The 15513-nt window shown below is 38.7% G+C and overlaps 2 protein-coding genes and 1 long non-coding RNA gene across 3 annotated transcripts; all 3 read left to right on the plus strand.

Annotated features, from left to right (window-relative positions):
- The first annotated feature begins 2237 nt into the window (after positions 1-2237).
- Positions 2238-3590, plus strand: LOC112185327 (UPF0481 protein At3g47200). The gene has a single exon (XM_024323566.1). The coding sequence runs from the start codon at positions 2238-2240 to the stop codon at positions 3588-3590; it is 1353 nt and encodes a 450-aa protein (XP_024179334.1).
- Positions 3591-4827: 1237 nt separating this feature from the next.
- Positions 4828-7875, plus strand: LOC121051127. Its single transcript, XR_005805219.1, has 2 exons — positions 4828-6791; positions 6891-7875. It is a non-coding gene; the product is annotated as an uncharacterized LOC121051127 (long non-coding RNA).
- Positions 7876-8570: 695 nt separating this feature from the next.
- LOC112187532 (UPF0481 protein At3g47200) lies at positions 8571-12334 on the plus strand. Its single transcript, XM_024326374.2, has 2 exons — positions 8571-8648; positions 10578-12334. The coding sequence occupies exon 2, from the start codon at positions 10584-10586 to the stop codon at positions 12036-12038; it is 1455 nt and encodes a 484-aa protein (XP_024182142.1). The 5' UTR covers positions 8571-8648; positions 10578-10583; the 3' UTR covers positions 12039-12334.
- Positions 12335-15513: the final 3179 nt, after the last annotated feature.

Genomic DNA, 15513 nt, shown 5'->3' on the forward strand with positions numbered 1-15513 from the left:
CAAAAACGGGAACTTTTAGAAAAAATTACCTTAAAAGATGGTCGAAAAAGGCGTCGCCGGAAGTTACTGTAGCGGCCGGAAGTACTGTAGCTGCCTGAGTTACTGTAGCTGACCGGAAAAAGTCGCTTGAAAGATGCCGGAAAGTGGCTGGAAAAGTCGCAGGAAGTTGGCCGGAAAAGTCGCCGGAAAGTGTTGACCGGTCGTTGACTGGGTGCTGACGTGGCTGGTCCGCGCGCTGACGTGGCAGGTCCAGTGCTGACGTGGCAGAAGGCTTGGCGGCTAGGTGGCTTGGCGGCTTGGGTTGGGGCCTGCTGCACGTGGGCTCAACCTGTGGGTTTGGGCCTGCAGCAGGTGGGCTGCACAGGTCCCTTTTTTTTTTTTTTTTTTTTTTTTCTTCTTCTGCCGGTTCAGGTTAGGAGGATTCTGGTGGCCGGTTTGGTGGAATTTTGGCTGGTTCCGGTGATGAAATTTCCGGTTCCAGGTTACTGGGGTGGAGGCGCTGCAGGTGGTCGAGTATGGCTGCAGGAGGTGGTGAGGAAGGCTTTGAACCGGGCAGAGAGACTTTGGCTTCTTCCGGTGGCCGGTTCGGTGATTTTCCGGCCGGTTCTGGGGATGGGGCCTCCGGTTTCGGACTCCTGGAGTTGAGATCTTCGAGTTGGGCGGCTGAGGTTTCTGGGATTTGAAGGCTACGAATTTAGGGTTTCAGGGTTAGGGCTCGTGCTGATAACGTGTTGTAGAGAAACTGAATTTGAGAGGAATTTGCTGTGTATTCTCATTGATAATAGGGGCCTCTTTATATAGAGGATTACAATGCATAGAATCTCAATCATACAAGGAAAGTAATTCTACATTGATTAGGATTCTAGATCCTTCTAATTAAATCCTATTACCACTAAGTCAAGTAACCTAGAGTTTGGGCTAAACACAAATTAGGTTTTCCTTCAACATCCTCTTAATAATAGTATAGATAATCAAGATTTTTCTCATTTTTTAACTTGACTATTTTGCTCTTCTGATTAAATAGGATGTAAACTAAATAAAATCTTCCTTTATTATAGTCTGATGTTTACTATTTTTTGAATTTGAATTATGACCACAAATTAGAATCAATTTAATCTTTTTTTTTTTTTTTAATCCCCACCCCTCCCCACCCATGATGGGGCTCGAACTCCTGACCTCCCAAATGAGAGTTCAGAGCCTTACCACCCCACCAACACACACACACACCAATCAATTTAATCCTTGATTTTTCTCTTATTTAAAACAACTAATTGCCCTTTATTTCTTCCTTTCTGATGTGAGCCATATATATATATATATATATATATATATATATATTTGTTAGTAAATATGTCTACTTATTATCAGAGTGTGTTATATATGTTTTTTGACATGGTTAGATATTCTCTCACTAAAGTTGCGCCTAAACTCTAGGTGAGAGTACTCTTTAGCCACTCATGAACTTGTAGAATCTATTGAAAAAAAAAAAATTAAAACTGCCAGCGATGTTGAAACCCATGTTCATTAGCATAAACTCTTAAAAAAAAAAAAACACAAATTACAATTACCTATTGAGGAGGAATCGAACTAAAGTAAATCAGATATGCATACCTATTAATTTGGGTATTTTAAATAACCTTCCATATATGATAAACCCGAAAAAACAAAACACAAATCACAAATATATATTGAGGAGAAATTGACATACACTGAATCAAATATGCATACCTATTTAGATACCTATAATTTGGGTATCTACCTAACAATTGAGTATTACAATTGGTTATTATAAATAACTCCCTATTTAGGTTTTGATTCACACTGCTTAAATCAAGGGTCTGATTATGTTATGGGAGATGTCTGTGGGTGTCATTTTCATCCTTACTTAATTACATATTAGCATAATCAATCTCAGAATATTTCAATTCCCATTCAATTAACTCAATTCTCATCTGCCATTAATTATACAAGTGCATTCTGTCTTTCTTCTTCTTCCCAGTTACTATGAGTTCAAATCCAAGAATGTAAGATCCACTTACAACCTGAAAGAGCTTAATTAAGATCAATATTGGAAAGACAGAAGCAAAGATTTAAATGCTTTCAAAGAAATTAGTATGCATCTGATCAATGATTAGAAACCATGGATGCATGAATTCCTAGCTTATAAATTATAATAACTCAAGAAACCTTTTTTTTTTTTCCAGCATAATATCAGGAAAACTTATCAGATCCAATACATGGGCATGAAAGGTAGAGTGGATATAGAAAAGGGTGAAGTGGGTGAAAGCACTGTTGAAGAAAGGAAAAGAACCCTCTGTACAGAGCTTTTGGAGGCCAGATCACCTTTGATTGTTTCATGTTGCATATTCAAGGTTCCTGAGGTGTTACGAAGACAAAAAGAGAAGGCATACGAACCTGACATAGTCTCAATCGGGCCATTTCACCGAGGTGCTAATGAAAAATTTCAAATCGTGGAAAATGTGAAAAAATGGTATTTAAAATGTCTTCTCGCTCGCCAGCTACCGAACCCGACAGGATTGAGCTTGGAGGACTTGCTTGAAAGCATGAGCCTAGATAGCTTGACTGAAAGTATGGAGAGCTTGGCTGAAATGATCAAGGGAGAGGAACTGGATAAACTCGCCCGGGGTTGTTATTCAGATCCATGCAATCATCTTGACCAAAACAACTTCATAGATATGCTCATACTCGATGGTTGTTTCTTGATAGAATTATTTCGGAAGGCATTTGATTCATCAGGACACGATAATGACGACCCTATTTTCAACGTGCCTTGTATGCTCGAATATCTATACCATGATCTTCTGTTACTCGAAAATCAGCTGCCCTGGTTTGTGCTCGAGTTTTTCTATAAGCTAATTGAGGGTGGCAACGCTAACTCTCTCGATAAATTGGTATTCGACTTCTTCAAAAATTCAGTGGCTTATGACAAAATTTTGAGAGACCCCAATCCCAAGTCTTCTGATAACATTCTTCACATACTTGATCTGATTAGAACTGCCCTCGTTGGTATCCCAGGTTTGAAGGCTGCCGCCAAAACAGACATCCACCCGCCCCACCTGCCGCAAAGGATACCGAGTGTTACTGCTCTTTCAGACGTAGGAGTTAAATTTAAAAAGGGCCGCCCAGGTTGCATATTGAACATAACATTCAAAAACGGCGTTTTCACAATTCCTCCTCTGGCTGTCGATGAGAGGACAGGTACTTTGTTCAGTAACCTTACGGCCTACGAGCTGTGCTATCGCGGTTGCGTGCAAAGGATAATATCCTATGCAGTTTTGATGAATTACCTCATCGATACGAAAAAGGATGCGGATCTTCTATGTGAGGAAGAGATAGTAGCCAGCTTCGATAATATCGATGCTTCGAAGTTCTTCGAAGATCTAACCAATGACACCACAGTCACTGATTTTATCTATGAGGGACTCTGCAGAGAAGTGTGTAATTATCTCGAAGATCCACTGAACAAGATACCATGGAACAAGTGGAGAAAGGAATTGATACGTTATTTTATCGCTTATTTTGCTGCTTTTGTTCTCCTGGTCCTCACCTTCTTGCAGACCGCATACTGAAAGGAAATGGAATTGCTTTGTTTGATTGTGGTGATTGATTACAAAAGAGAACACATATTTAAACTACAAGCATGGAGAAGACAAGAAAATAAAATGTGGCAGACAAGCCTCATAAACATGCCGAATACAAGGTGTGGCAGACAATAGTTCTTGGCACATAGCACAAGGAGCATGCTTGCTTCAGTCTGTTCTATTACGCCCCCGCAAGCTGAAGGTCGGTGATCGAGCTATCAGATTGAAACTTAGTTGATAAGTATGCTCCGTAAGACTCGTTGTGAAAATATCTTAGCAAAGTTTGCTGATGCGAGAGAAGAAGTAGTTCGCCAAAGTCGAAGAGAAACAGAATTTGTTTACCAAACATTTGTTTTGAGCCGACAAGTGGAATGGCTGCTGATTGAAGTTGGAGAAGAAGATGGTTGCCCAATGCCGAGAGGAGGAGAAGGATTTCTTTCAAGTTGAAAAGAAGCTGAATTTGTGTACAATTGGAACTAACGAAAAGAGAAAGAGAAAGTGTGATGCATCTATCAATTTGACAGAGAGAAAATGAGCAGCAGAAGAGGTGACACACCCCAAAGATGAGAGAGATTGAAGTAGTGTGAAACAGGTTGAATTTTGAGAGGAGTAAATCTACTGTACCGCAGACGCACGAACCCAAAGGGTCCCTCAAATCTGCGGACCTGGAGCCGGGATTGAAGTGCAAGAAAGGACGACGATGAAGAAGAAAGACGAGCCACGCTGATGTAGAAGAGAAAATTGCTGTGCAATTAAAGTGTGAAGGAAGAACATGGTTAGAGAAGGAGAGAGGAAAGTGAATAGTCCACACAAGCAAATTGGGGAGAAGAAAAAGATGATGTGAATAACGATGAAACAAAAGTGAGGAAGAGACTTGAATACAGCAAAAGCAAAAGCAAGAGCAAAAAAAAAAAAAAAAGGAAGAGAAACAAAAACAACAGGAAAGCAAGAGGAACGTGGTACACCAGACAAGAAAAAGAGGGAGAGTGTGAAGCATGGGAAAAAGAAACTAACAAAGGAAAAGGGAAGATGTGGCAGACAAGACTCTTTTGTCTTGATGTAATTGCTTTGACTTGGTGTGGCAGACAATGGGGAAGATGTGGGAAAAGAGATACCAGGAGGATGTGGGAGAAAAAGACGGAATAGGGATTAAAAACTTGAAGGATGATTAAATAGCGAGATACATAGATGAGTAGTGGTTTGTTCTTTTGGTTGACAAAGATGTTGTTGGCACACTAGGTGTGAGAAAAAGACCGAGAGTGGGCAGACTATAGAAAGTAAGTAGGAAAGTGAAAGAAGATAGTGGGTGCTGGGCAGCGAGAGGTGGAAGAGAGAGCAAGTAATATGTTGAGTGGAGGGTGCCATGAAGGGAATCAAATAGCCAAGAGTTCTACATGAATGATATTTTCTTTTGCAGAGAAATGAAAAGGAGGTAGTTTATAGGTGCAGAGGGAGTGAGAGAGCAAATGAACAGATGAAAGTGGTTGTTGTTCTTCAAAGAAAAATTTAAGCACAGATGAAAGTGGTTGTTGTTCTTCAAAGAAAAATTTAAGCTTTAATTCGGAGAAGCTATGGAGGAGATCAGGAGAAGGGATGTTGGGATATGGTGGGGAATTGAAACATGGTGCTTCTCCCATGATTGTGTTGAATTGAAAGCTGAACTAAGAAGAAAGGTTCGGAGATGCTGCAACCCGTGGGTGCATGGAGAGAATCAGAGAGCTGGTAGTAGCAGAAGGAAAAACCGAAGAAGGATTGAGAGATGCTGCTTTTGGTTTTGGGCCCGTGGGTGCATGGAGAAAAATTCTCCACACACCCAGGGAAGGTTTTGGAGATCAAAGGATCAAGAGCGGTTAAGCAGTAGCTCTGATACCATGAAAGGAAATGGAATTGCTTTGTTTGATTGTGGTGATTGATTACAAAAGAGAACACATATTTAAACTACAAGCATGGAGAAGACAAGAAAATAAAATGTGGCAGACAAGCCTCATAAACATGCCGAATACAAGGTGTGGCAGACAATAGTTCTTGGCACATAGCACAAGGAGCATGCTTGCTTCAGTCTGTTCTATTACATACACAGTCCAGCAATACTATCATTCTCCTAATTAATGTTGGATGTCACCTGTTATACATATTTCATTTTATTATTTGGTTTGCCTTCATTTTCTTTTAAGCTTACAAAATAAGGCTCTTAGCCATTGATGTAATTTCTTTTGATGTTGATACATTACTGTGTTAAGGGTAAAACTGTAATGTTCCAACTCAAGTTAGATATATGTGCTATGGTATAATTACCTGTACTTGACAATCGATCGATACAATTCGTTTTCCAGCTTCGTCTCTATTCTTCTGCTTTTCTCAGTTTTTCACACAACTCTTTCATGGTATCAAGAGCTCAGGTCGTTTTGTGACCTAGGTTTTGTTCGTCAAGGCCCTCTTACTTAGCCTCGTGTTCGATTTAGTGTTCTCAATATTCGATTCGGATTTTTTTCTATCTACAAAGATTCAGATAAGTACCGTATTACTGAAGAAGAAGATTGTTTCTACATGTTCTTGAAGATTGTTGAAAAATTACAGAAATTGATTAATTTCGAAGCCTTGATTTCGTAGATGCTGTGTTCGAGTATGATTTGATGCAAGAAATAGTTGTTGATTCTTGAAATTCTGTCAAGATTGTGATATTCCTGAGATTTCAAAACTCTAATTCTTCAAGTTCTATGTAATTTGATTGTTCTTGATCGGCGTTCTATGTAATGTGATTATTCTTCATTGATCCAACGTCGTTTCGCTGTCAATTGACTCAAGCTGATCGATTCAGCAACCCTACTGCTTCTGAATGCCTGGAATGTTCCTCGTCTTACTTGCTTGATTGTGTCTGAATAGCCTTTAATTGGTTCGTTTTGGTATATTGTATTTTGCACGAAGAATTGGTAGACGTCAGAGAAGATTGTACATGAATTGAAGTTTTGTGCCATAGCCTTTTCTACACTTGGTTTGGTTCTCGAATTTCTCTCAACTCAGAGGATGAGGAGATAGTAGTTTTTCCCTTGTGCTTGATTTGTTTGAATTTGCTTCCACAATACTTGTCATTGAGCAAACTCGGGTTGTATTGAGCTTGGTTTTGGAGCTTCTAGGATTTCTTTTGAAGCTTTGGAATGATTTGCTTGGTGGGTATGTGGCCACGGACAGGTATTTGGTTTGGTGAAGTTGTCTAGTGTGTTTCAAGCTTCTAGCTTTTGAGCTTTAAGTTTGAATCTTAATTTGAACTTCTGTGCTATTGTTTTGTAGCTTACGAATGGTTTGACTTTGTGGAGGCATTTACAAAAGGTAGATTGGGAAGCGCTGTGAGTTTGTTTGAGGTTTGCAGGAGATTTCCAAGCTTGGACTGATTGTTATCTGGTTGCTTTCATTAAATGCATTTTGCTTCATTGCTGCCCTGAATCATGAATAAGAACATTGAGCTACAGAATTGTCTACTCTTTAACTTCAGCAAGTTAATCTCAGTACAGTCAGATGACTCTAACTACGTAACATGGAAATTTCTGATAGAAACACTGTTAAAGGGTTGTGGTCTGATGAGATATATCGATGGATCGTTCCCTTGTCCTCCAGAACACATGACTATGGAAGAAAATGGGGTAAAATGATTCTGCCATTATGTCTATACTTGCAGCTACTATGGCCAATGATACTCTCTCCATCATTGTTGGAAGTAAGTAACATTGTAACACTCAACTAACTTCAATACCTGGGTATGTTTCTGCATCAACTCATGCTACTAGTGCTGTGCATGCCTCTAATACTATGATGTTTACAAGTAGTGTTGCATCTTACTACTTTCTGTTTTCTTTAAATTGAGGCATCTTACTATTCATTTTGAAGTATCACATAAGTTAGTGGATATCACATTTGGATGTTGGCTCTGTCATCGAAGCATACAACAGTTCTTGCTAATTGATTGTTGGCTCCTGCCTGTGCTACAAGCGGACTGAAATGGGGGGCAATGGCTGCAATAAGCTGTTCCTGGCTTGGTGAAGCAGAAGAGAAGTACATCATCATGTTGGTCTGCTGCAAATTCAGTTGCTGTGGATGAAGAGCTGGTATAGAGCTTCGGTTCTTCAGATCTTCATCTTTTCTTTTTTATTCCCATTCCTAAGAACTGATGAATGTTCAAAACTTCTAATTGTTCTTGTTTCATCTGTCATGCCTTTTTCAATTTTCACAGTTGGAAACTTGGAATGTGATTATAAATTGCATTGGAATTGTGTATGAACTTTGAAATCTGGAAATCTAAAGAAACAAGGTTTTTGGTAAATTAAAAAAAACAAGGTTTTTGGTAAATCAAAAAAAACAAAACAGGTTTTTTTGGGCCAGAAAGCCTGAAATATGGACCCGTAATGAAACGGACCGGTCTCTATTGGGACAGTCACTGGTTTTGGGCTCAAACAGTATATTTCAGTCCGGTTTCAGACTTACTAAAAATCAGATTGGGCCTGGCCTGTGCCCAGACCTAATGGAATGTACACTAATGAGCTCACTCGTGACTTTTGAATACGCTAGAAGTTCTCCCATAATGTTGCCACAGTTTATTTAGCTGTTAACTGGTTTTTCCGATGTCTCTCTCCGTTGCGGGCTTCATTAAGGCATACAAGTACAGAACATCTTCTTCTTTATTTGTCAACGGAGTTGGAAATGTTCCGAGTTCTGACCACGTACAATTCATGGGCCGCACTTTTTTTTTTTTGCTTTTACATATATTCTTATTCTCTGACAAAAAAAAAAAGCATATATTTTTTATTCAAAAGGGTTGGAATTTTTCTTTGCGTTTGGAATGAGAAAGAAATATGTTACGGGCTTTGCTTGTGCAATTGAAAATTATAATATTCTTAGTACACCTTTGCTTCCTGTGTGTTTGAAGATATATAGTTTTTCATTCTATATAGAGTTCCATATGGTACATTCACACTAAAAGAGTCTGTTATCTTCTTCCATTAATACTAGGCCCCTTTTCTTACTGAATGATCCTGCAACTTGTCTGATTTTCAGGTACATGTTTATCTTCCCTTTTCTATTTCAACATTTTAAGTCGGGCTATTTGTCTATCTATGCTATTATGAATAGATTAATGAGGTTTTAATTACCTAAATTTAACGTGCATAAAGGCATGCATGGCCTTAACCTTAATGGGCAAGTTCATTGCACATATTAACATATAGAATGATTTAATTAACGTGTCAAGATTATGAATTTGGTATCCCGTCATTCATCGGATATGGGTGGAAAAGATCAGAACCTTATATGTAGGGCTTTAATTTTTGAATATGTAATTCTAGTCTCGAACAACTACTTATGCATAAGTAGAACTCTTAACTGTATGCAAAATCCAATTCAAAGTCTAAGTATAAATATGTGTGTGTGTGGATTATCTAAAATATCTTTTTAGTCTAGAAAATAATAATTTGTAATGAAATCATCTAAAATAGTTATAATAAAATACAAGGAGAAGAAAATTTGAACAAGTGACAATTATAAGGAGCCTTTATTCACAATTCACACGTGCATCACATGTATATAAGCTAGTATATGTTAGATCAAATTGTATTCGTTTTTCTAACTTTTTGACTAAAACCTAAGTGTTTCAATTTTTTTTATTAAAAAAAAAAAGAAGTGAACTGTACATTACTCAATAGAGTGGTACAATTCAAATTAGTTAGCATGCTATTTAAAAAAATTACAAAAGATGTAAGTCAAATGGTGTACATAAACAATCCTAAAACTTCAAAAAATACAGAAAATGTCAGTCAAGTGGTACAGTACATAGATTTAATTCTTTCCCTTCATATTTTCACACACACACACACAAATACACATATATAAAGTAGGATTATACATTTCAATCCATTGTCTAAAGTAGTTTGTCATTAATAATATTAGAAATAAGTCGTTATTTTCAAAAAAAAATTATGTCTGCTTTAGTCATGTTGATGTAATATTGAAGTATCCATGATGAAGTTGATTCATTTGATTAAAATATATATATATATATATATATATATATATATCTTTGCTGAGTTCTTATTTTCAAAACTTTTCTTGTCCACGTACTTCAGTCATGTTGGCTTCATTATTGTTCTTGTCATGTTGAAGTTAGTATATTTGTTAATAGTCTTTGCCGAGTCTTTGATGTAATATTGAAGTACTTTTGATGAAATTGATTGATTTGATAAAAAAAAATATAAAATAAAAACTTTTTAATCTAAAACATTTTGGGTTTAAAATTTTTCGTCAATGGCCTAGGTGGTACAATCCTTATAAGTTATAATATATAAACATATGGTATATGCATGTACTATTTGTAATTTTCAAATGTTAATATTTTTGTTTGTTGAGAAAGTCAAATGTTGACTTTTGTTACTCTTTGTCCAAAACAAAAAATGTTAACTTCTGTTACTCAATATGTTTACTAGTTTGTAATGTGCCTTGTTGACTATAGTGGTACCAACCATATTTTTCTCCTAGAATCAAACACTCAAAAGCTATAAATTTTTTATGTGAAATAGTCCCGCAAACAATATAGTCGTCCATTCTAATATATACACACATACACATTGTACTCTATCTGTCTTTAACTTTTTAAATGAAATTCTGTACATGTATTTTCATTTTTTGATTAAAAGACCAAATACAATTAAATACGTGTTGTCCATCGACATAATTCAAATTAGGGAGCACACTTAAGAAATTTTTTAGTGGAATGGAAACAATCCAAACGAGAACTAATTTAAACTTTTTATTTTTCAATAATTTCATATCTATTGTGATATATATTTTATTTGGATTGTATCGATCTCAGTAAAATTGATATTATTTGATTAAAAAAATCAAAATTTATAAACTTCACTTTAAATAAAAATTAGAAAACCATAGATGAATTCCTTATAAATTATAATAACTCAAGAAAACTTGTTTTTTCAGCATAATATGAGCAGCTTAGATCAGATCCAATACAAAGGCATGGGAGGTAGCAGTGATATAGAAAAGGGTGAAGTGGATGAAAGCGTTTCAGTTCATCTAGAACGTAAAGGACGTAAAGGTATGACTGTTGAAGAAAGGAAAAGAACCTTCTATACAAAGCTTTTGGGGGCCAAATCACCTTTGCCTGTTTCGTGTTGCATCTTCAAAGTTCCCGAGGTGCTACGAAGACAAAAAAAGGAGGCATACGCACCTGACGTAGTCTCAATCGGGCCCTTTCATCGAGGTGCTAAAAAATTACAACTCGTGGAAAATGTGAAAAAGTGGTATTTAAAATGTCTTCTCGCGCGCCTGCTCCCGAACCCGACAGGATTGAGCTTGAAGGACTTGCTTGAAAGCATGAGCCTAGATAGCTTGACTGAAAGTATGGAGAGCTTGGCTGAAATGATCAAGGGAAAGGAACTGGATAAACGCGCCCGGGGTTGTTATTCAGATCCATGCAATCATCTTGACCAAAACAACTTCATAGATATGCTCATACTCGATGGTTGTTTCTTGATAGAATTATTTCGGAAGGCATCTGTTCTATCACTACAAGATGAAGACGACCCTATTTTCAACGTGCCTTGTATGCTCGAATATCTATACCATGATCTTCTGTTACTCGAAAATCAGCTGCCCTGGTTTGTGCTCGAGTTTTTCTATAAGAAAATTGAGGGTGGCAACGCTAACCCTCTCGATAAATTGGTATTCAACTTCTTCAAAAAATCAGTGGCTGATGACAAAATTTTGAGGGACCCCGATCCCGAGCCTTCTAATGAGATTCTTCACATACTTGATCTGATTAGAACTGCCCTCGTTGGTATCCCCGATTCAAATTCTACCAACATATCAAACATCCACCCGCCCCAACTGCCGCAAAGGATACCTAGTGCTACTACTCTTTCAGAGGCAGGCGTTATATTTAAAAAGTCCACAGAAAGTTGCATATTGAAAATAACGTTCAACAATGGCGTTTTCACCATTCCTCCTCTGGCTATCGATGAGAGTACAGGTCCTTTGTTCAGGAACCTTATGGCCTTCGAGCAGTGTTATCACAGTTGCAAGCACAATATAACATCCTATGCGGTTTTGATGGATAGCCTCATTGATACGAACAAGGATGTGGATCTTCTATGTGAGGAAGAGATACTAGCCAACTGGTTGAGTGCTGATGATGCTTCGAAGTTCTTCAACGATCTATATACTGACACCACAGTCATTGATTTTGTCTACAAGGATCTCTGCAAAAGTGTGTGTGAATATCACAAAGCTCCATGCAACAAGTGGAGAGAAAAATTGAAACGTGATTATTTTGATACACCATGGTCTACTATCTCTTTTTTTGCAGCTTTTGTCCTCCTGGTCCTCACCTTCTTGCAGACCATATACACAATCCAGCCATACTATCATCCTCGTGGATAATGTTGGATGTCACCTATTATTATATATGTTCCATTCTATTATTTTGTTTGTCTTTCATTTTCTTTCAAGCTTACAAAATCAGGCTTGGCCATTGTATTTGTAATCTATTTTGTTGTTGATACATCATTGTACCTAAAGAGATTCTGAATACTATTATGTTACATGAGCTGTAGCACACTATGCTTTCCAGCAATGCTGCAGCTGGAATATACTCATATTGACAGAGGTGTCTATGTAAGCTTTCTAGCTGTAATACACACAGTGTAATCATGGTATAAGCTCTATAAGAGCATGATTGTAATTCAGTGTAAGTGTGCTTGAATACAGAAATACATTACTAGTTTTAACATGGTATCAGAGCAGTTTTGCTCTTGAGACTGATACCCACCTCTAGAAATCTAGATTACCCATACCCATATTCCGCTGCCAAAAATATCAAAAGAAGAACCTTGTTTCTTCATCTTACCCATTACCCATAACCAAGTTTTTGCTCAAAGATTGAGCAGAAGCTCATAAAATACCAAGAACCAATTCTATTCTTCATCTTTTTACCCAGAAAATATAGCCATACCAATTGAGCAGAAGCTTTACCCAACAAAATACCGGCACACCCTTTGAGACGTTTGAATCGGGTCTTGCACTGAGGACATACTTGGCTTCCTTCTCGGCGCTCATACTCGTAGCAAGTCCGGCAAACTGGGAAGGCACACTCGTTACAGGCGACGAACAATTCCCCGTCCGCGTTGAGCCCCACGTCGTCTCCACAAATCTGGCAAATCTGCCCCTTCAACCCTTTCGGAGCAGAATCTTCGTCGCACTCGCGGCGGATGACGACGAGCTCATTCCGGTTGTGAGAGCCGGCCACCAGACCAGCGTTGGAGTCCATTGAATCAGATCTGAAGCTGCTGCTGCAGCTGAGCCGCAAGCCACTGAAGCTTTTAAGCAACCAAAGCTACTCCCGCATCTGCTATGCTTTGCTTGCTCTCTCTCTCTATCTCTCTCTGGCCCGCGCCTTCCACTCCACCGCAGCAGCAGCTCCATTCTCCGATATTATAAGAAGAAAGAAGAAAGGAAAGGAGAGAGAGACAAGGGCTGGTCTCGGGAGGAGGAGAAAAGAAAAAAAAAAACAAAGCAAAAGCAGGAGAAGAAAGAAGAGAGGAGTGAGTTTCAAAGCAAGACAGCAAGCAGCTTTTGAAGAAAGGAGGAGGCGTGCAAGCTTGGTCAGGAGAAAAGAAAAGGAAAAAAAAAAGGGGCACGTGAAGAAAGACGTGAAGAAAGAAAGAAAGTGGGCATTACTTTTTTGTCAAGTTTTTTGACAAATCAAAAAAAAAAAAAAAAAAAAAAAAGGTGAAGGCATGATGATGATGATGAGCACGTGAAGAAAGAAAGAAAGTGGTCATCAATTTCTGTCTAAGTGTTTTGACAAACCAACAAAAAAAGAAAAAAAAGAAAGAGATTAGAAATTTTATCCTTGTAACGTCGAGCTTACTCGCTCAACCACATAGGTCCCTCCAATTAATGTGGTGTCTAGGCTGATTGGATACGAGAAGTGCTAGCAAAGGGTCTCGTCCCCTGCTAAACAAGTGAGCTGAGCTCCGCCAAAATCGTTCCTCTACTACCTGGCCACATTAAAAGGAGTTACCGAAAGGTTGCGCGATAGGCAACACCCAAGGATCCGATTTCTCTTCTCTTTACTTAGTCAGTACTGAACCATGGCTGCTCGATACAGACCGCCGCATGTTCGTAACTTCCAGCCTTCTTCATCTACATCACCCAGGAAAGCACCTTTTTCAGTTCCCATGAATCACTCTGGTAACTCCACTTTTACCTTCATGACCACTTCAGGTAAACCTTACTCTCTGCTATCGAATAACTCTGACTTTAATTGGAAGGATATGTGGATAATAGATTCAGGTGCAACGGACCATATGACTAATAACTCTAGCAATATTCACCATTTAACTTCAGTTCACCGGTCTGGCGTAACTAATGCCAATGGCGATTCCTATCCAATTACAGGTGCTGGGTCTGTCACTCTTACAGACTCCATTACCCTTGATACAGTGTTACTTGTTCCTTCCCTATCTCATAATCTCTTGTCTGTCAAACAGATAACAAAACAATTTTATTGTTGTGTGATTCTTTACCCGTGGTGTTGTATATTTCAGGACATCCTAACAGGGGAAATCATTGGGCGGGGTATTGAGAAGGGGGGTTATACTACATGGAGATGACCACTGCTGGCAATCATCGTGTAAGTGAAGTGCATCAGATTCAAAAAGGAACTTCCACAAATGAAGAACAGATATGGTTATGGCATAAGAGATTGGGACATCCATCATTCGGTTATCTTCAAACTCTCTTCCCTTTATTGTTTCAACATAATAAACCATCCGCCTTTAAATGCGACACTTGCATTTTAGGCAAGAGTCACCGTGTCAGCTATCCATTGAGCTCCACTAAAAGCATTGCCCCTTTTGATCTTGTTCACTCTGATGTCTGGGGACCTTGTCCACCAACCCCCTCTGGAATGAAATGGTTTGTTTTATTTGTCGATGATTGCACCCGGATGAGTTGGATCTACTTGCTGAAAAATAAAAGTGATGTTTTCCCAGTTTTTCAGACTTTTCATGCCATGATCCGAACTCAGTTTCAAACACCTATTAAAGTCCTTCGTTCAGATAATGGTGGAGAATATGTGAACCATCTCTTTCACCAGTATCTAGCTACCCATGGCATCATTCATCAGACCACATGTCCTCAAACTCCTCAACAAAATGGTGTGGCGGAAAGAAAGAACCGCCACATTCTTGAAGTTGCTCGCTCCATGTTGATCGGAGCTCATATGCCAGAATCTTTTTGGGGGGATGCCATCCTAACTACTGTTTACCTCATAAATAGACTTCCTACTCAAGCCCTTCAGTCTACATCTAAGGAAACCAGTCCACCACCACAAACACCAATTCAAGCTCTTGCCAGTCATTTACCTTTACCACCTACCCATGCCCTTGATCCAAAGATTTTTGGTTGTGTAGCTTATGTACATATCCATCGAAACCAGAGGACTAAGTTGGATGCTTGTGCTGAAAAGTGTATCTTTATTGGCTATGCTTCCACTCAAAAGGGATATCGGTGTTATAGTCCAACCACTAAACGTACCTATGTTTCCATGGATGTTACATTCCATGAACATGATCTACATTTTTCCCCGAAGGCTACTCTTCAGGGGGAGAATGATATTGAGGAAGAGCAGTCTTCGAGGGATTGCTTGTGTCCACCCTTGGAACCCATGGACATCCAAGAGCATGGAAATACTGAAAGGAGCAACCAGTTACCGACATCAGAAGCAAACTCTAGAATCGTTGAAAATGGAAATCAGCTGCCAACTCCAGAATCACCAGTAAGAGAGATTTCTTCCCCTTCTACTATCCCATCAACACCAATGCTCCCTGAGGATGATCCAGAGGTAATTAAT

Source organism: Rosa chinensis, chromosome 2, assembly GCF_002994745.2.
Source record: "Rosa chinensis cultivar Old Blush chromosome 2, RchiOBHm-V2, whole genome shotgun sequence".
NCBI lineage: Eukaryota > Viridiplantae > Streptophyta > Magnoliopsida > Rosales > Rosaceae > Rosa > Rosa chinensis.